Below are 19,187 nucleotides of genomic sequence, written 5' to 3'. Positions count from 1 at the left end.
CCTTGTGTGTGCATAAAAGCATGCACACACACTCACTCTGGGAACGTGCAGGTATGCATGCTAGTCCTGTTGTCTATATGCTCACAGTATTTTCTTTCCATATTTAAATTTTGTGCATTTGATGCACGCTTGCATATCTTGGTAAGCCTGGATTGGTTTGTGTTTCTGAGAGGGAGCAGTAGCCAGTGATTAGACCCTGCTTCCCCTATGTCAGCACTGATAAGCGGGTCCAGGCTCTCTTTGATATGGCCAGTGGTCTGTCAGAGCCCTGGTTTAAACTGACAGCTTATCTGCATGCTGCTCTCCTCCCATCTGCTGTTCTCCGGATGCGACTTGAACTCCGCTCAGTTGTACCACATCACTCCGAGAAACACTTCCTGTTACTTTACACGAGCGACAACTAAAGAAGTGCCATTACATTACCCAGATAACTGTGTAAAAATGTAAAGTAGCTGTCAGTGATTTTAATTTTTGTGTTTTTAAAAAGCTTTGTTTAGTTTAGATTATCATTATACATGTTATTTGAAATGCTTTTAGGGTTTTTCAGGATTATTGGCTCAGAATACTTTCACAGTTTTTTTTCAAATTTGGGCTGATTAGTTTGATCAGAGAATTGTATTAATGAATGAAAAGGATTTTTTTTTCATAATTATGAATATGGTGTGTGTGTATATATATATTAAACTTTATACCTTTTAAGTTACTTTAAGCTTAAAAAGTGATTTATTTTTCAAGATCTTGTACAACTGCTTACAGTATGTTAATATAACATTATCTTAAATTAAAAAAGGTGTTTTGTAGAAACGCTGTTCATCAAAGAGAGTATTCAAAGAACTATTGTTTCTGGTGTTCATACCAAAAACGGGTATCTCATTGGCACAGGTATCAAAAAGTTACGTGTACCAGCCCTATTTCAAAGAATAGCGTTCAGTTGCAAGAAATACCAGTTTGGCAAGTGCAACTGTACAATATGCACCAAAAGCTGGCTTCATCTGTCTTTCGTATCAAACTACACCTAGTCTATACAGCAGATGCTGTAATGCTCTTATTTTAATGAAAGATCTGTGTATGACAGGTAACTATAACTACTGATATAGTTTCACTGCATGTAAAATCAATTTTTGATTCCTGCCACATGAAATATTTCCCAGAAAGCCTGAGATACCTGGAGAGACAGACTTTTTTTTTTTGAGTTTTCTCTGCTCTAAGCGTAGTCCAGATGAAAGACTGTAAAATGTCACATTCATCTTGCCACAAACCAATGGAACACCTGCAGAAAGTTGCTCTGTAGTTACCCCTCCAGTCTAACAGGGTGATGATAGAGTTGGTGTTCTTTCAGCCAAAATGTGTACCTGAAAGTCTTGTGAAGGTTGTTGTGAACTGGCACCATCAGCATTTTCTTACAAAAGTTCTGTCATGGCTACAGTTGAATTAATAATTTCTCTCTACAGAAGTGTCGTCGTTGCACCCAAGAAAGCCGGCCTGATGCCATCTTCAGGCACTTCCACTCCTGTCCCAGCAGCCACTGCTGCCTCTGTGTCCGCTGGGACACCTATCGACAGCGTCGCCTTAGTATCTTCTGGTGACGCCTCCCAGAGCACCCCTGCGGACTCTGCAGCTAGTGAGTTTATAAACACACACACACACACACACCAAGTGGAAGAGTCAGTGTTACTGTGAGGGGAAGCTAAGTAGTAGCCTGGATGAGTCTGCTATGAAAAAGTCAATATTTCTTTAGAGATTGTGCTTCTTTGTGCGTCTGGCAGAAGAATGTTGCTGTGTTTGCACAATGTAATCCAGTTACCAAAGTCTACAGAGAACAACAGGAAACATTACAATTACACTCAGTCAGCTAATGACTTTAACATCTATAATTATATAACATTATATATAAACAATATATTATAAAATAAAATGCAAATATTTAAAATATCTAAAAAAAAAAAAAAAAGTAAATAAATATTCCTGGTGTAAATACCAATGTTAAAAGTTTTAAATAACGGTGATCTCTGATAAAAGGATGAATTTAGTTGAATGAATAAAATAATTAAAGGCATTCACATTAACTCTTATATTTACTTAGTCAGCAGTGACAATAAATAATGTTGAGCGTTTTTTGACGCCTTTCTGCATGTTTGACTGTATAAATGTGTAACATTTTTTCGCTGAGGAGTCTGTGTGTGTTTAAGAAAGGAGGGGGTGACATGAGAAAGGGGTGTGTGGGTTTTATGAGATATTGCATTTACTTGGATGGAGTGTGTGTGTGTTGCGTGTGCATGTGAATAATAACTGTTAAAGCTGTATGCATCAGTTTCTTGGTGTCACTGAGCAGTGCTGAGTAAATATGCTTTGTGAGTGTGTGTGTGTGTGTGTGTGTGTGTGTGTGTGTGTGTGTGTGTGTTTTAGTGGAGCAGTGGGAGGACTAATGGAGACGTTCATTCACTCTTTTTTTTTTTTTTTTTTTGGTTTGAAGGAGCTATTTCAGCTTGAGAGGGACACTCTCACCAGGCCCACATGGCGCTGCTTAACACCTTACACACACACACAAATGCACACGCACACACACACACACGCACATTCCAGCCCACATTGCACTGTCTGTCATTCCTTAAGAGTTATCCCTGCTTGGAGACTGTCCTGGCTGGAAAAACAAGCCCGCTGAAACACCAGAGGAATCCCCCTCCTCCATATTCAGCTGGGCATTAGCTTATTTATGAGCCATAGGGAAGCAAATTTACTGCCAGATCAATCAAACATGGACTTTGTACCTTGTGCGCCTCTGTCTCCAGAATGAAGTCGTAAAGCACCTTTTAGTTGTGTAATGAAACAGTCACAAAAACAGTCCAGAGGGGTAAATTGGTATGTAATGACTTTATGAGGAAAAACAATTAAAAAAGAAAAGAAAAAAGAAACAGCCATTTTTTATCATCTCACATTCCAACACAGGTGTAACACTTCAAATATTACATGCACATTTTTTAAAACAAATACTTTTATATACATATTGCACATGTGTTTTATATATGGCTGATATCTTTACAAAAAAACACCACCCAGATATGATCACACTGTTTAAAGTATGACTACAGCTGACAGTGAAACCTTATCAGCCTTTCAGTGCACAGCTTAAAGGTTTCCATCATGAAAACCTCATGATAGACATATTGTGCTCGGAGTACATCATCCACTATCTAACCATAAAATTATACTTGTACCCCCACTGTCCCTATTTGACCATAAATCCCCCTTTTCTATACATTTGAATGGAGACCATTGTATTATTTCATAAGAGGCATGTTTCCTTACAGGTTTATGTGCTACCATGGCTGTATAACGAATTGCTGTATGTATGTGTGAGTTTGTGTGTGTGTGCGTGTGTGTGTGCAGCGTCCTATTCTTGTCCAACATCCAGACTAATAACAGAGTTCTTTGGTTTCTCCCTGTAGCAGGCGGCCAGGTTCCAGCCAGCGCTAGCCTGCCATCTGTCCCCCCACTCTCCCCTGTGACCCAGAACACAGCCCCCAATATGAGGTGATTCATCTTCTTCTCTCTCTCTCTTTCTCTCTCTCACTCTCTCTCTCTCTCTCTCTCTCTCTCTCTCTCTCTCACACTCACACTCACACACACAATCACACACACACACATACACTATCACCTATTTATGCACGTAAGCGTTCACAATCAATTATTTATGCATATTCGCTGATTGTCGCTTTGTGCTAATTCCAATTTTTCTCCCTCACATGAAGAACAGGGTTTACTGATGTTATTTTTTACATTTGGCAATTTCTTGAATTTATTTAGACTTGTGTGCCAATTTTTGTTCTACTCTTCTTGTACTGTTTGTGTGCTCACATGCTGTTTGGCTTACATTCGCACATTTTTAGTATCTCAGAACGTCTGGAGCACGCTCTGGAGAAGGCGGCTCCTCTGCTGAGAGAGATCTTTGTGGACTTTGCCCCCTTTCTCTCTCGGACCCTGCTGGGCAGCCACGGACAAGAGCTCCTCATTGAGGGCACCAGTAAGTTCAACATCATGGAGACACAATTCGGACACACATAGACTGGCAGCACTTGTCCCCACTGCTGGTTTACTGTGTGATTTTTGAAGATGTCATGATATTGCCACGACTGTTCTTGCAAACCTTCAGGATGATGTGTCCTATAAATGCTGTCCTCATTTAAATGTAATAACTAATCTCCAGGCTGTTGTTAATCCAGTACTATGATGAGTGTGTGCTGAGCAAAGAGCTGGTAGTTGTGCTGAAGGTTTCCAGGGGGCCAGGTCAGAGGCCAGGCCACTAATAGCAGTGTTTGGGATGTCTGCTGCCACCAAACAAAATGGAAAGTTGATTGATAGCTGCAGGGGGGCCTGAAGAGTAGGCGGGGGGAGGTGTGTGTATGTGTGTGTGTATGTGCTTTTACATGCATTTGTGTTTGTGTGCATGTGTGTCCATGTCATATGAAGAGCAACTGAAAGACCAAAGGCTACTCTGCCTTCTTGCCGTCTGTGCCTCTACAGCAGACTTTGGACACTCTAGTGGCCCCCTGCCCTCTAAAAGCCTAGGGATCGCCATTAGGGATCAATGGGACATATGCTGGCCGAGTCAGGCCTGTAATACAAGGCCCAAATATGTATTAGTTTACAGTAACATCATGTCAGCTCATTAGGCCCATCAATACTATCTGCTCTCTTGCAGATGGCACAATGTTAGATAATCCCAGTCCGTTTGCACGTCTGTATCTGTACATTTATGTTTTACTAATCATCCAAGAAGAAATTAAAAAAAACACAAAAAAATGATTGCTTATTCTGACTCCCTTTGTTTCGTATTTCTCTAGGCCTGGTGTGCATGAAGTCCAGCAGCTCAGTAGTGGAACTCGTCATGCTGCTGTGTTCACAGGCAAGTCTGGCATCTTTATCTTCCCTTATCCTCGTCTTCCACTTTCCCCCCAGATCAGACTCACCTTGGGTGCAGTAAATCTACAGGCCACAGTGGACAGTGAGCCATCCAGAGTCTTATCTTTCCTCCACACTACCTTGTCTACCTTTCCACATTCACCCCATCCCTGAGTGAGGGCAGAGAAACCGTAGAGAAGGCATCTTTGGCCGCAAATATTGGTTTGAGGGTCAAGGGTGGCCGACCTGTCCGCGCCACCTTTGACCCGAGTGCTGGCCCTCGTGTCCTCGGCCAAACTGATGAGGAGGGATAATGTAGATTTGATGGTGCTTTGCATTGATTATCCTTCTCCTCTCTGTTGTCTTGTGGGTGTTTTGTTGCCAAGTTTATTTAGCTGCTGCCGGATTCATGAATACTAATTTAGGGATCATAGGCAGGCGTGGGCAGATCAATGATCAGAGATGTCGATACATCACTCCAGGATGGCTGTTTAGCATTAAGAGACGTAAGGCTACTGATGGCTGTTTAGTTACTGCGTGTGAACCTAAATACAGTACTTCATATTTACTTGTAAATGCACTTCATACAAAAAATGTATTATTCAGTATAGAAGCACTTATTTTCATAGTGTAACACACACAAACCGTTGCCCTCATATACACACAGTGACAAGGACAACAGATAATAACTCCCCTCTGGCCCCGCCTGTTTTTGTCTTTACTATTTAAAGCACCTCATGAAAAATCAAAGATCTCCAATAAAACAAAAACACATCTGATTAATGACACACCTCTCACCACTGCGCTCAGCTTTTTATCAGCTTTGTTTTCGAAAGAAATAGTGCCTGTCATCTGGTGTTTTTTCCTCCACCTTCTCCCCCTTTTAACCCCTTTGCCCTGTTTGGTTCCCATTATTCACTTGGTTTCTTCTCTCAAAAGGTAATACAGTCAGATTACACATCTGCGCAGTTGTCAGTGGCCGTGCATGGATTTGGGATAGTGGGACACACGGAGGGAATGTGAGCCCCATAATGTCCAGAGACGAAGGAATAGCAGGAGTGAGAGCTAGATAGAAAACCAAAGAGAGAAGAATGACAGGCTCTAATGCACCTATTTGTCATATCTGTCAGGGTGTTGTTTAATGCTAATCTAATCAAAGGCAGAATCTTGGTGATTGCTCCGCTGCACAGCTCATGCCTCGCTTCCCCCTTTGGTCCCCAGCCCAAGCTATTTCTTCCTTTCTCTAAGCTCCAAGCTACCCCACCCAATCACTACAGCACACACACACACACACACACACACACACACACACACACACACACACACACACACACATACACACACACACACTGTCTGTCTCTCTCTCTCTCTCTCTCTCTCTCTCTGTGAGAGGACCGGGGATTGGCCAGTGTAGTGTTGATTGCTTCAATAAATCATCCAACCAAATTCTCTCACAGCTAATGCAAATGTAATTTTATTGTTGTGTAAAGGGGGAATGGGGGGGGGGGGTGGGGGGGTGGAAGGTAGGGGTGATATGCTGCTTCTCATTGGGGAAAAGAGGAAAACAGGGACAGACTTTCCTCTGGGCTAAATTACAATGTATAATTATTTGTGTGTTGGTTCTCCTTGTGGGGCAGTGAGAGTGAGCCAGTGCCATGATTGATGACATTATTTAGTAAAGTTTGTTGGGCCCTCTGGCACAGGAAGCGCTCAATTCTCTCACAGGAAGTGCCTCTGTAGCCATCTTGTGAGTCCTTCCTGCCTTCAAGACAAACAGTGGAGGGAGTAGATGGAGATGATTTTGATTGATTTTTTTTTTCTCACCTCCACCACCCCCACACCTTCATCGGAGATGCGATGCGATACCATCTCTGTGAAATTTTAATTAATTTCCCGAGCTTTGAGATGGAGTGGAGCCAGGGTGAAGGGTCAGGAGGCAAGGGACTGCAGAGCAGTTTTTAATCAGGGATCCTATGAAAGTTGCATTGGCGGCCACATCAGTTTGGCATTGAGGAGGGGATTGTAAACCGCTGTTTGATAGTGCTCCATTTCTAAACAACTACAACAGTGCTCCCAATTAAAGGACCATTTTGATCAGACATTAACTGTTGGGGTGGCATGCTGCCTTGTTCTCCGCTGTAATATTGATCCTGAATATACAAAGTGAGTATTAATGATCATAAACTGAAGTTGTAACAGAATCCTGCTTAAAAAGTGAAAAAAAATGTATCTACAGTCAGCATTGTTGTTTATTCAAAAGGCACTATATTAGGATTAGTATTAGGATTAGCAGATTAGTTACATGATTAATTGTTAGAAAATAGTGAAAGATGCCCATTACAACCAGTTGACATATTTTAGCTGAAGTTTTGGGATTTTGGACAAAACAAGCAATTAACTATCAAAAACCATTTTGGCGTTTTTGCTTTTAAAAAAAAACAAAAACCAAAAAATACAAATTACAAATGATGAAAACGTTGTTGCAGATTAATTTTATGCTAAACTACTAACTGTTTCAGGTCTAATCAGAATATAAATAGGAATAGACATTTTACCAATCACAATTATGTTATTTTGATGCATACAAGGTATTTTAGCAATAATTAGATAGAAAATTACTCAAAATACACACTTTAAGTTAACATTGGTCTACTTCTTCCATTCTTAGACCAACTCAAATTGGTATACAAAGCTTAGGTGTTAATTAGATGATTTCAAGTAAATGGTGAAAACAGATTTTTATAACATGAGCATCAAGACTGTGTAATCATTCTAGGTTATTGAATGTGATGGCTTCCTCAAAGGTCTTGCATATTACATGAGTATCATAAGAGTTCTCTAGTGAACCACGTCTGCTGATGGTCTTGACTCATGGATGTAAAGAGCCACTCTTCCCTCTCTTCCCATGCCCCTGATTCACTTTGACAGTTTCACTCTCCCTCTCACACTTGTTTTCTCCCGTCTTTGTCATATTTACGGCCAGCCTGTCGTTTCCTGGGTGCACTTCTTGAAGTGGCTTCTACCCAAAACATCTGATTAATAAATAATGTGCTGGGACTGGAGAAAGAGCTTTCCCTTGCGCTCGCTGCCGTCTGTCCAGAGCTTTGAGAAATCATCTCATCGGATACTGGACAGTCTACGATGAGCAGAGGCCCATAAATCTCTTCAGTAGCTGCATTTGTGTCCTGTAGATCAGCCATTATTGTCCGGCCCCTCTGTCAGCCCATCCATCCTTCTGCCATTTATCAGAGATGCATCCTGTACATGGAGTGGAAGGAAGGTAGAGAGTGAGAATTGTAGGGTGGAGGGGCGCTGGTTTCATGATGGTCAACGCCAGATAGGAATGACTGCTCTTCCTAACAAGTCAGGAAATACACAAAACATAATACTGAGCATGTTTTTGGACTGTTTTGACATTCACTGTAGAGTTATTACAAAGCAATGCTCCTTGATATCCATACTGCTTCTGTTGTTTCACTGTGAAAGGATCGGTTGACTAAAACAAAACACAAGAAACTATTTTTCCCCCCTTTTTTCCTTTCACTAAAATATTTCCCTTCAAAAATTTAAGTGAAAAAGTTTCTTTCAAAAAATTCTGTCATCGTACAATGGCTAATTCAAAGCCCGCTTTTTATTAACAGAAACTCTCATTAAAATTGAACAATGATTAAAAGTTATGCTGCTGTTGAATTTTTAGCCATGATAGCATGGAAATGCTGAAATATCTCAACAGCTACTGGATGGATTGCCATGAAGTTTTGTGCAGCCATTCATGGTTCCTGGAAGATGAATCTGTCTCGTGAAGTTATCCGACTTTTCCTCTTTCCTACTAGCAGGTCAGTTTTTTCCAGTTTACAATGTGAATTTGTACAAAACTAGGTACAAACATTCATACCCCCTCAGTATACTTCCTGAAGTGGTTTCATTAAGCACCACCAGAAGGTCATCATTCTAATTTGTCCAATACTTTTGTTTATGACCAAATACCTGCAAAAATGAGAACATTCCCATCAGCTTCAGCTATACAGTGTGCTAATTATAAAATGTTAGCATGCTAACACAATAAAGTAACATGGTTAAGATGCATGTAAACATTGTCATTGTGGGTGTATTAGCATTAAGCTGAAAACACTGCTGTGCCTCATCAAGATACTAGTATGGCTGTAGAGTCCTTGTCTTTTTTTTAACCTGATTCACCTCAGTTTTATTGGAGTGGCAGCAGAAAACTCAGAGATGAATGTCTCAAAACCTTGGAAAAAAAAATATAGAACTGGGGTAAGTTAGGTTATTTTTTGGTAATTTTGGTGAACCACTCCTTTAATATACGTGGTCAGGAATGACAGGTTTACTGTTAAATGGTTGTGTGTGAAGTTATTATTTTGGACTATGTAGTGTATTGCACTTCTGTGGTTGACTCATACACAGTATGTGATCTAAGCAAATAGCAGCTTGTGGTGCCCGCTGATGCAGATAATCCTTTAATAGTAATTCAATAACATCAATGTTAACTTGCTAATCCAACGACTCCACATCATCATCTGTTCCCAGCCAGTCTCACCAAAGCTAACCTGTTTAACAGATGGGCACCTCTCTCTCTCAGTCAGCAGGGACAGAGGCATTGACCTCTCCAAACACTTGGCTCCTCCTGACCCTTCACCCTCTGACCTCCAGGTTAGAAGTAGAGAGTGGCGGAGGCATAGAAGTTTCAACCCCTGCAGTCAGGGAACAGGATGGGAGTAGCACGGTCATCATATGCCCCACACTTCGTAGTATAATCTGAGAAATGAGGGAACCAGTTGCTAGCTTAGTGGGCCCCTAAAATAAAAAAAAATAAAAAACATCCAGCAAATTGAAACATAGGCACAGTCACTTTTGTATGTTTTATTAAGTATTCACACGTTGCTTTCTTAGTCGCTAATTTTGAATGTTATGTTGGTGAAAGTGGAGTCTGATGTTTGAATTGCTAAATAGTAATTTATATCTGTCAGTGGACATATTTCTTCTTCTCCCCAGTAAGTGAGGCTTTGATGGATCAAGAGCAGACCATGTTGTATGAACCACTTGGGGAGCTGAGAGAGGTGAGAGAAGTGGCGAGGAATGTGATGAAGCCAAGGGACAAAAATACTTTCCCCATCATTTTCCTCACAGTCGGACCCACACCCTACTGTGCAGTTAAAGAAGCACACAAGGTTCAAGAGCAGTGCAAATCAAAGTGTTATTTTTCGATCCCTCCTTGCTCGCCCTCACCCTGTGATCTGCTCCAGTGCTTCTTTACAGGCGTGCCACGCGGCTCAGGGTCCCTGCCATCACTCTCCAGTTCACAGGATAATATCATGCTGTATATTCTTTGAAAAGGTGCTCTCCTGTGAGATGTAGAGAAAACACGGTAACACCAACTGGCACTTAATTCTGCAGGCTCCCTATCGTTGCCAACTATGCAGGCAGAGCGGGGGTGGCGGGGTATGTTGTGTTGGAGGAGCTGGGGGTCAAGGGGGGCTTCCTGACAGGAAGTGAAGTCTAGCTGAGAGGGGAGAATCAGACGAGAGACTCCTAAAAAATTGAGTGGCTTTTAATTTGGCTCCCAGCCGGTTTTACTGTGAGCTGGCTTCGAGTGGCTCGGGACAGGAGGGCCTCAAGTGGCACGAATGGTTGGTTATTTATACACAACATATAATCGTGTTTCAAATAAATGAATTTCCCTGACAGAGCCCTCTCCTCCTGACAGGCACTGTTAATGTAATGTTTTGGTACGTGACAGGTCCCAAGTTATAAGACCTTGGAATGTATTCTTATGTTTCTCCCCCTGCTATCCTCTCTCAGCTATCCTGCTGATAAAATCATATCCTGCCTTCTCCGCTCAGGTCTGCACTTTTGATCTAGTCAAAGAAATATTTAAATCTTGGACATGATTTACTTTTAAAATAGGAAATTTCAGTCTTGTTACACCCAATCACGCTTCAGAGGCCAAATCCAGAATTTTTGAGTTGCACAAAGTCTTTTTGACAACCATTGTACAGTTTTTCTGATATGTTGATTGGGCTGTCGATGACGCTCAGTTGTTGGCAGGCAGTTCATACAGGTTCTTATTCATTGCCCTGCATATAGACATCTGTGAGCTAGGTTTAAAACAGCTGGTATTAAAAGGCTTGTTGACCTAATTGACAGACGCCTTGTTTTTGTAAATATAATGATACACAAACCAGTCCTGGTTCCAGCTGTATCTATGTCTTCTGTAATATGTTTCTGAGCAATCAACAGCTTTTTGAATATTTTTATCTTTGGGGAACATGCAAACGGTGCAAGTAGAACAATGTTGGAATGTTGGCATTGTTGTTTAAACAATTAGTCAGACGTGGGAAAAGTTTAGGCTTTTAGAGATTAAAAAAACCTTCAGGCCCCTTCCGCAATGGACTGCTACAGGCATACAGAACATTTGCTACCAGGCTGCTATGAAACTATATGATTTGGCAAAAAAGCTGGATAAAAATTATATAATTATCCTGAAGATGGAACATTCCTTTTTGTTTTTTTGTTTTTTTTTCAAATCTTTGTGGCACACCCACAATAAAAGGATGCAGGTTTTGAATAATTTGTCATCCACTAAGCTTCTTGATCTTCCTGTGCTGTGTTCCTACTGCCAATGCAGTAAGCAAGCTAACATGACTATAAAGAAGCGTGCTATAGCGTGAGAGTTTCCTACCGTACAGTATGGGCTATAATATCCAAACTTTGAACCTACAAATGCTTTAATCACTACACATTAAAGTGTAAATTCAGAAAGAATACTAGTTATTATGTGTCTTCATAGGAGATGGCTGGAAATTTATCTTGATGTCAACCAAGAGTTGAGAAGCCACAGACATTAAGACTCAGTATTGTTAGAAACCAGTGTGAGAGTTGTTTGTTGTGGCGCAAACTTATGCAAAATACTATAGTTAACATCTATATCGTTTTCTGTAGTTATCTGGTAGTTGTAAAATAAATAAAGGTAAAACAAACACAACAAAACACAGCCATGAAAAAAACATGTTGTTGGATGAGGTGTTGGCTTCATTTCTCGTTTAGATCCGACCATCTGGTCCTGTTGGAGCTGAAGCAGCTGCACAGTGTTTAAGTATTGTTGTTCCTAAATGATTAAAATCTACTGCCATTGAACTGAATCATCCAAATACCAGATTGCAAAATAAGTTAGACATTTTTTTTCTTACAAAATGAGTTGTTTTTTTTATTTTATAGTGCTGGCTTGTTAAATTTACTGTATACATTTAGGTGTTCCACTTAAACATATTTTTCATTTGCAGTCCAAGTGTTCAAACGTGTCTTTGGTTTGTCTGTTTGAAGTGTGCAGAGGTTCACTTCCTGTTTTCTTACTCTTTGTGTTAGTGTAGCCTTGAAAGTGTGAGTCCATGAAGCTCATGGAGACCCTGCAACATAAATATTTGCTGCAGAATAAATATTTGGACATAAGTAAATATTCTCTCAGTTGTGAATTTGATCACGCAAACACCAATATGAGTGTCTGCAGATACCACACGGACACGCACATGTGGACTGTTGAGACCTGGAGTAGACACACCAGCGTTAAGTTATTCATACACACACAAGTGTTTCGGACTCAGCATGAATAAGCAACAAACTACTCAACTTCCACATGAATCAGTCAGAAGAGCGATGATGAATAACATATTTGATAGTTTATGCTAACAGTAATTTTATGTTTTGTCTCTGTGTTTTGGTCATTGTTGATATCAGATTGCTGGTCATAAACATTTCGGTCACACAGCTACAATAAACTTTTCCCATGTCTGTTCTTTTTTTGTGGTCATCGATGAAAAAAGGTTTAATTCAAAATGTCAAGATTTGCCACCTATCTTATGTTGCAGCACTCACTGATGCGTGTATTTGAATTAATTGTAGCATGTTGAAGATGTGCATTTAGTTTCTATTTGCTAGGTGTACCCTAACATGTAACTCTTGTACATTTTCTGGATTTGGAAAAGAAAAAAAATCAGTAGCTCTCGGCCTCTTTCGTTTTGCTTCTGCTGCACTGCCACATTTGACACGAGGATTTATGCTTTTGTCGTCTCATCTGAAGTTCTATTCCCATAGCCTTTCAAACCAACAAATACTTGTGATTATGAGTGATGCCACTGAAAAGCGCAACTGACTTATTTGTTTTTTTGGGAGAGCTGAGACGTTTCTTTCTTCGGTGTTGGAAAATGTTTTCCTTGTGTTGTGGCAAGCCTGATGTTTGAAAGGCGATTTTGCTCGGGAGGTCTGTGTTTTCTCACTAGTGGTAGTGGTATATTTAGATGTTGATTATGGATAATCAGCTGTAATGACGGAAGTGCATGGCATGTGTGTTTAGACTCAATGCCATCATCATGGAACACAGACCAAACAGAGCTGTCTTATTGACTTCAGATTGAGACAGGCATTCCCATGAATAGATTCAAACTTTCATTCATACACACCCTCGCACGCAAAAAAATAAAATAAAGCAACAATAGGTAGTCCCTACTCGCGATATTTAATATTGGCAAAATGTCTGTCCGATGACTAGTTGGCGATCAACGGACGGCCCCTCTTTCTCGTCCTATCATCTGTTAGGAGGTCAGGTTAAAGGTGAGAGGTCACAAATGGCTGCTTGTATCCTCTCATCAGGAGCGCTGTGGTCATGGCCCCTATCGCGGCCATAAAAGCTGTGACACTGCTGACCAGGGCAGCCAAAATCCAATATTCTATCACTGACCTATCCCTGTTTCCTTTTTGTCACCGGGAGATGTCCCTCAGATCAGGGTCATTGCTTTTTTTAATTCAACTAGAAGAGCCATTTCTTAGCCCATAATGACACCATTAGTCTTGCTATCACCTTTGCCCGTGTCCACGAAATGCCAATGGCCTCCACACCGTTCATCTTACCTAATTTGGAATTGTGATCTTTTTTATTTCTGCTGAAGAAGCATATAGTTTTATATTTTAAGACTGCTGCATCAAAGTCCCAAGGATTTTAAAGAAATCTCACGAAGGAAATTTAATGTTACTGTTTTTCTGTTTCCCCCGGAGAGTACGACTCTATTTACGGCGGCACTTCCTGTGGTGTTTATTTGAAATCGGGCTAATGCAGTCTGTCCTGGTTTGGACTATCCCCACAGCCACAGGCTAACACTCATGGTTAATGTCCTTCAACTGCAGTCTATGCTTCAACTAGAAGGCCCCAAGGCTACTCTTATACACTTCCTCCAAAAGCAAGCCCCAGCCACAAAATCCTCTGCCAGTGCTCAACTCCAAAACACTGTTTCCACTCCCAAGCCCAGACTTTTATTCCCTCTGTGCCCTCTTTATTTTGAATGTATTGTAAACACGGTCAATGCCAATATGGTCCTTGAGGACAAAAAGCAGTTTTGAATTGAGGTTAAGTGTTAGATTGTTGTCTGTATGACATGCAGTTGGTTACAGAGCGACGGCACGCAGGCGTTTCAGAAGAATGGTTTCTCTTGGCTTGGCTTGTGATTGGTTTTGATGGTTTTACATTTTTTGTGCTGAAAGGGCAAAACTGTATGGCTTTAAAATCATCACATATGTACAAATGTGTTTGGATGTGCATTAGAAATTCTTGTAAATTGATCTTTCCTTCCTCCTTGTAGCTCTGATATCCTCGTCCCTGTGGGCTCTCTAGGTTTACTGAAAGGCCAGTCTCTACATAAACACATAGTTTCCTCTATCAGGCCCAGAGATGATGACAGCAGAGTTTAAAAAAAGTTTATGCTTAGATACACATTGCGTGTCTTTCACTTCGTAGTTGTTTCACGACTCATTTGAGTTGTTAACTTGATTATTATTATTCGTTTTTTTTTTTTTTTTTTTACATGAGAATTTTTGTAAGTTTGAGTAGAATGTGTGTCATGATTTTTTCTACCTCTACTGAAATTACCATTACTCATATATCAATAAATGACATATTTTAAGTATAATGTGGAACATACAGTGAGTTCAAGCGGTGATGAATTATTTATTTATTTATTTTTTTGAAATAACAGTTTTGTAGTTTCGGTCTCTAACCTGAGGTTTTTTTTGTGCATATTTCTTAATGTCCCCAGAGAGGAAGAAGGGGAAAAAGCGCTGTGAGGTTCAGACAGGCCCCATGACCTTGTTGCTTTATTATTCTTTTGACGGTTGTGTTGAAGGTGTTGAAATATTGAACAGAACATGAGAGACGGTGACCGCTGAGTTTCCCTTCTCTCGTTGTCCCTTCCACATTGAGGATTTAAAGTCGCACACGGCTGTGGTTGAATTGTTTAGACTGACACCTCGAACCATAACGTTAGTCAAAGACTGGAGGAAATTTGTGTATTCGCTTGTGATAAATGCACTCTCAACACAGCTCTTTCAGCTCTTGTTTGTCAGCTGATTATGTCGCCTGTTCTGACCAAAGCAGTGGCTATATCTTTTTTTGTTAGTTAGTTTTATTTGACATTATGCGTTTAAGCTTTCCTGCCGCTACAGAAAACACTAAGTCACCAGGATGTACAAAAGAAAAGCTTCCTACAGGGTCTATTTATAAATGGTTTAGTATTCAAAAAGGATTATATAAGAGCTGAAAAAGTCGATTTATTGAATTAATTAAAGATCGAGTTATTGTTTAAATAGTCATTCAACCAATAATGTCAAACTTTCCCTAAAAATTCCTAGTTACATTTCTCAAATGTGAGAATTTCCTCCTTTTCTCTGGTTTATTTAACTGTAAACAGCATGTGGCACAACACAAAGATGCCACCCTGGGGTTTTGGACATTGTGATGGATGTTTGTGTGGTTGAGTCTGTTTTGTGACCAAATGATTGATTGATTATTTAAAAATAAAAAATAAAAAAAAAACTGGGAAAAGTATTGAACTCCTGCATCATTAAACCTGGGTTATTTTTTAGTAGCTTTTATACCAGGTCATCATCATCCAGAAAGTGCCATCACATTTGCTCCAGTTGTTTTCCTCAGGATATTTATCTTTTTAAAGCTGGTGAGGAATGTATTTATAAATAAGGTTATTGTTATTGTCTGCATCCAAATGTAGCAGATTTATTTACCAACTTATATTTTGATGTGGTAAGAGACTGAGTTGGACCATGTGTGAAATGTATTTTCTGTGACTTGGTAACATTATTTCAGTGCTGTCGTTGATATCGTGTGTTTTCTTGCAGGAATGGCAGAACTCCATCCAGAAGAACGCAGGTCTCGCCTTTATCGAACTGGTCAATGAGGGAAGGTAGGTTACTCTGACCTGCTAAGTGCTATTCCTCTCCCCCTGCAGCAGCACTTCTTCATTGTCTTTCCAGCCTCACCCCATCGGCCACTTTCCTATTTCCCCATCCCTGGATCACATCACAGCCCCTCAGGCGCTCAAGGTCCCTGAGGCCCCTCTGATGGGGTGGCTATTCAAGATTCTGGACAACAATCAATGACTGGCGGGGTAGAGGGGCTTGGGAGTGTGAGGATGGAGGACCCTCGAGTTCAAAGCTCCATTCAATACCTGCTCATCCCAGAGGGATTTGGGAAAAGGAGAGGGGATAGGTAGAAGGTGACAGGGGCTCTGATCGCTGGTCTCTCAGTGACACTTGGGAAATGGTTCTTGATTTCCCACTGACTCTCTGTCAGTTCATGTCTTTCTGGTTGAGCCTTTATCTGCCTGTAATCATCTCTTCTGCCTGCAATTTGTCTTTTTTTTTTTTTTTTTTTTTAAATAGTTTTTCAGTTACGCAGACACATGAGCCTTCCCATCTTTTCCTAATAAGACTCTCTCATTCCCACATCAGCTCCTCGTAGTCTTAGATCTCTCATCAGTTTCAGATTTAGAGTGCCACCCTTTCCATTATTGATCATCAGCTTTTAGAGTTGGCAGAGGCTAATCCACAATAATGCTAATGAGATGAGCAATATAGTCCTCTGACTTCTTTGTGGAGGATAGGATTTGTAGTTCACATTAATAAAGTGGCTGTTATGTAACCATTACTGAAAGTCTGGTGATTCATACCTGTATACATACAAGACAGATGCATGTCTGCTGGGAATCAAACGGTCCTTTAAAACAGAAAATGATCACTTCCAAAAGTTGAAATCTAAAATTGTAAAATAGCATTAATAATTATAAAAAAAATTTTACATACTTGCCAGCCATAATTTTTATTTATTAATTCCATTGATTCACCAATTAATAATTGACAGAGGTTTAATCAACTGGAACTATTTTGATACTCAATCAGTTTTTGTTACAGTAATTTTGTAAGCATTTACTATATATTCCCTACTTCAAGCAATGCTTTTATTTGTGAAAATAGAACTAAAAACATTTGTCATTTGAGAGAAAAGGCAATTTCAAGAAATCAATTTGAGATTAATGACATTGTGATGGGCTTTTTTCACTCTTTTATAGACCAAGCGATTAATCAATAATGGAAATAATTGTAAGTTGCAGCCCTACCAGATATTATAGTATGCTCAATCTGTCCATCCTAAGTGGGTTTTGAAATGACTGTCATTATTTTCCTTTTTATTTCTGACAGTTCATGGACGGTGAGTCTGAAGTGACATGAGCTTCATATAGCAGCATTTTACAGCTGCGTTTTCACATTCTGGTAAAGGACTTTAGTTCATGTGCAAGAAAATATGCACTATTAAAAAAAAATACAATAAGTCTGTTTTGTCCATATGTACAGTTTGAGTGCAGAGCACCATAAAGAAGGGCAGTGGTTGGGTTATTGATAGCCTGGCCTGGACAGGGCCATAGAGGCTGCAGAGGCCCCAGCACCTCCGCTCCCCTGCTACCCTGCGCTGAAACAGAAGGTTTAGGTTACAGTCATCCCCTGACCCCTAAACCCCCACCCCTCAATCAGTCCCAACCTGCCCCCCCCCCATCCCTCCTCTCTGGCCCCTGGTCTGTTATTGTTCCACTTTGCACAGTTCTGACCTTTAGGGGTGTAGAGAGGTTTCTTAGACCTGTACACACACACACACACACGCACACACTTACACACATAACATGCATGTTTCATCAACACTGATAAGAGGAGGGAGCGAGGTAGACTACACATGTAGCAACATGGGCACAGATCCTCCCTCCTGTCAGATGCATATCATTAACAAATCAATTAGCACCTGCACCCCAGTTAAAAGATAGATCTGGTTTGGTTTCCTTTCTGAATGAGATTTTCTGCTGATTTTTCACGGTTCTTTTTTTTTTTTTTTACCATTTTATGGCTGTTACATGGCTGTTCTTTCTTTAGGTCATCACAGTGTTAAACAGATGTTTTAAATACTCTGAAACTCAAGATTTTATGATATTTCTAAGCATCTATCTTGCAATGTTTTTCTTTTACTAAATGAAGTACTTTATCATCAATGTACCATGCTTAAAAATTTAAGCAATACATGCTATTAAGTGTTATCAAAACTCCAGTTGGCTGATGTCCGTCTCCCTTCTCCCCAGACTGCTGAGTCACACCATGAAGGACCACCTGGTTCGTGTGGCTAATGAAGCCGAATTCATCCTCAGCCGACAGAGGGCTGAAGACATCCATAAACACGCAGAGTTTGAGGTAAGAAGCTGCACAGCTCTGGCAACCCATGCACAGCCGCACAAGCATGAGAACAAAATGACCACTGACATTTCTTGCTATGTACGCAAACTAAAGGTTTGGGAAAATATTCAAATCAATCCAAAATACACTGATTTTACAGGTGTGAGATTACAGTCTGCTGTGGCAAGATTTGCATGACAATACTCATGCAACTTAAAGCTGAAACCTGTAACTTTCCAAACTGTTAAGTGTTGGTGTCTCACTATATCTCATTGTTGGTGAAAGTGTGATCTGCTGACCAGGTAATGAGACTGCATAAAAGCTGATTTGCTGAAGAGACTAAATTGGACAGACAGAGATGTGTGTCTTGAAAAGGATCAGCATTTCTCAGTAGAGTGTCTCTGATGTGTTTTAACCGCACTCTACCATACAGATTGATATAAAGGTATATTAATAAAGAAATTTGACATATTTCATCTTGAATTGGTTTCCTCAGAAGAATTAACAAGGGAAAGAAACCCAAGCATAATCTATCCGTCATGTATCCTTCTTTGAAATCCACAGGAACTTTAGGCTTGCTGTGTTCAAACAATAAAGTCCCTTTGTTGCTTTAGGACTAAGACTCCTTTGATAGAGATGTTTAATAGTTTGAATCTCCTATCCTCTGTCAGCGAATATACGTAATGAAAACAAGGACGAGGTAACAGTCAGCGAGAGCG

General features: G+C 40.3%; 1 protein-coding gene across 4 annotated transcripts in view; it reads left to right on the top strand.

The window, feature by feature from the left end:
* Window positions 1-19,187, top strand: part of lrba (LPS responsive beige-like anchor protein) — a 196,000-nt gene that overhangs the window by 60,257 nt on the left and 116,556 nt on the right. For all 4 annotated transcript variants that reach the window (XM_056371486.1, XM_056371485.1, XM_056371484.1 and 1 more), the window contains 6 exons: window positions 1,452-1,621; window positions 3,447-3,531; window positions 3,888-4,021; window positions 4,842-4,903; window positions 16,096-16,160; window positions 18,378-18,486. In XM_056371486.1, coding sequence (XP_056227461.1) covers window positions 1,452-1,621; window positions 3,447-3,531; window positions 3,888-4,021; window positions 4,842-4,903; window positions 16,096-16,160; window positions 18,378-18,486 — 625 coding nt within the window. The remainder of the gene's footprint in view (window positions 1-1,451; window positions 1,622-3,446; window positions 3,532-3,887; window positions 4,022-4,841; window positions 4,904-16,095; window positions 16,161-18,377; window positions 18,487-19,187) is intronic.

This window comes from Seriola aureovittata, chromosome 3 (genome assembly GCF_021018895.1).
Source record: "Seriola aureovittata isolate HTS-2021-v1 ecotype China chromosome 3, ASM2101889v1, whole genome shotgun sequence".
In the NCBI taxonomy this organism is placed as follows: domain Eukaryota; kingdom Metazoa; phylum Chordata; class Actinopteri; order Carangiformes; family Carangidae; genus Seriola; species Seriola aureovittata.
Note: the sequence above shows the minus strand (reverse complement) of the source record. Positions and strands in the feature narration are given on the sequence as shown.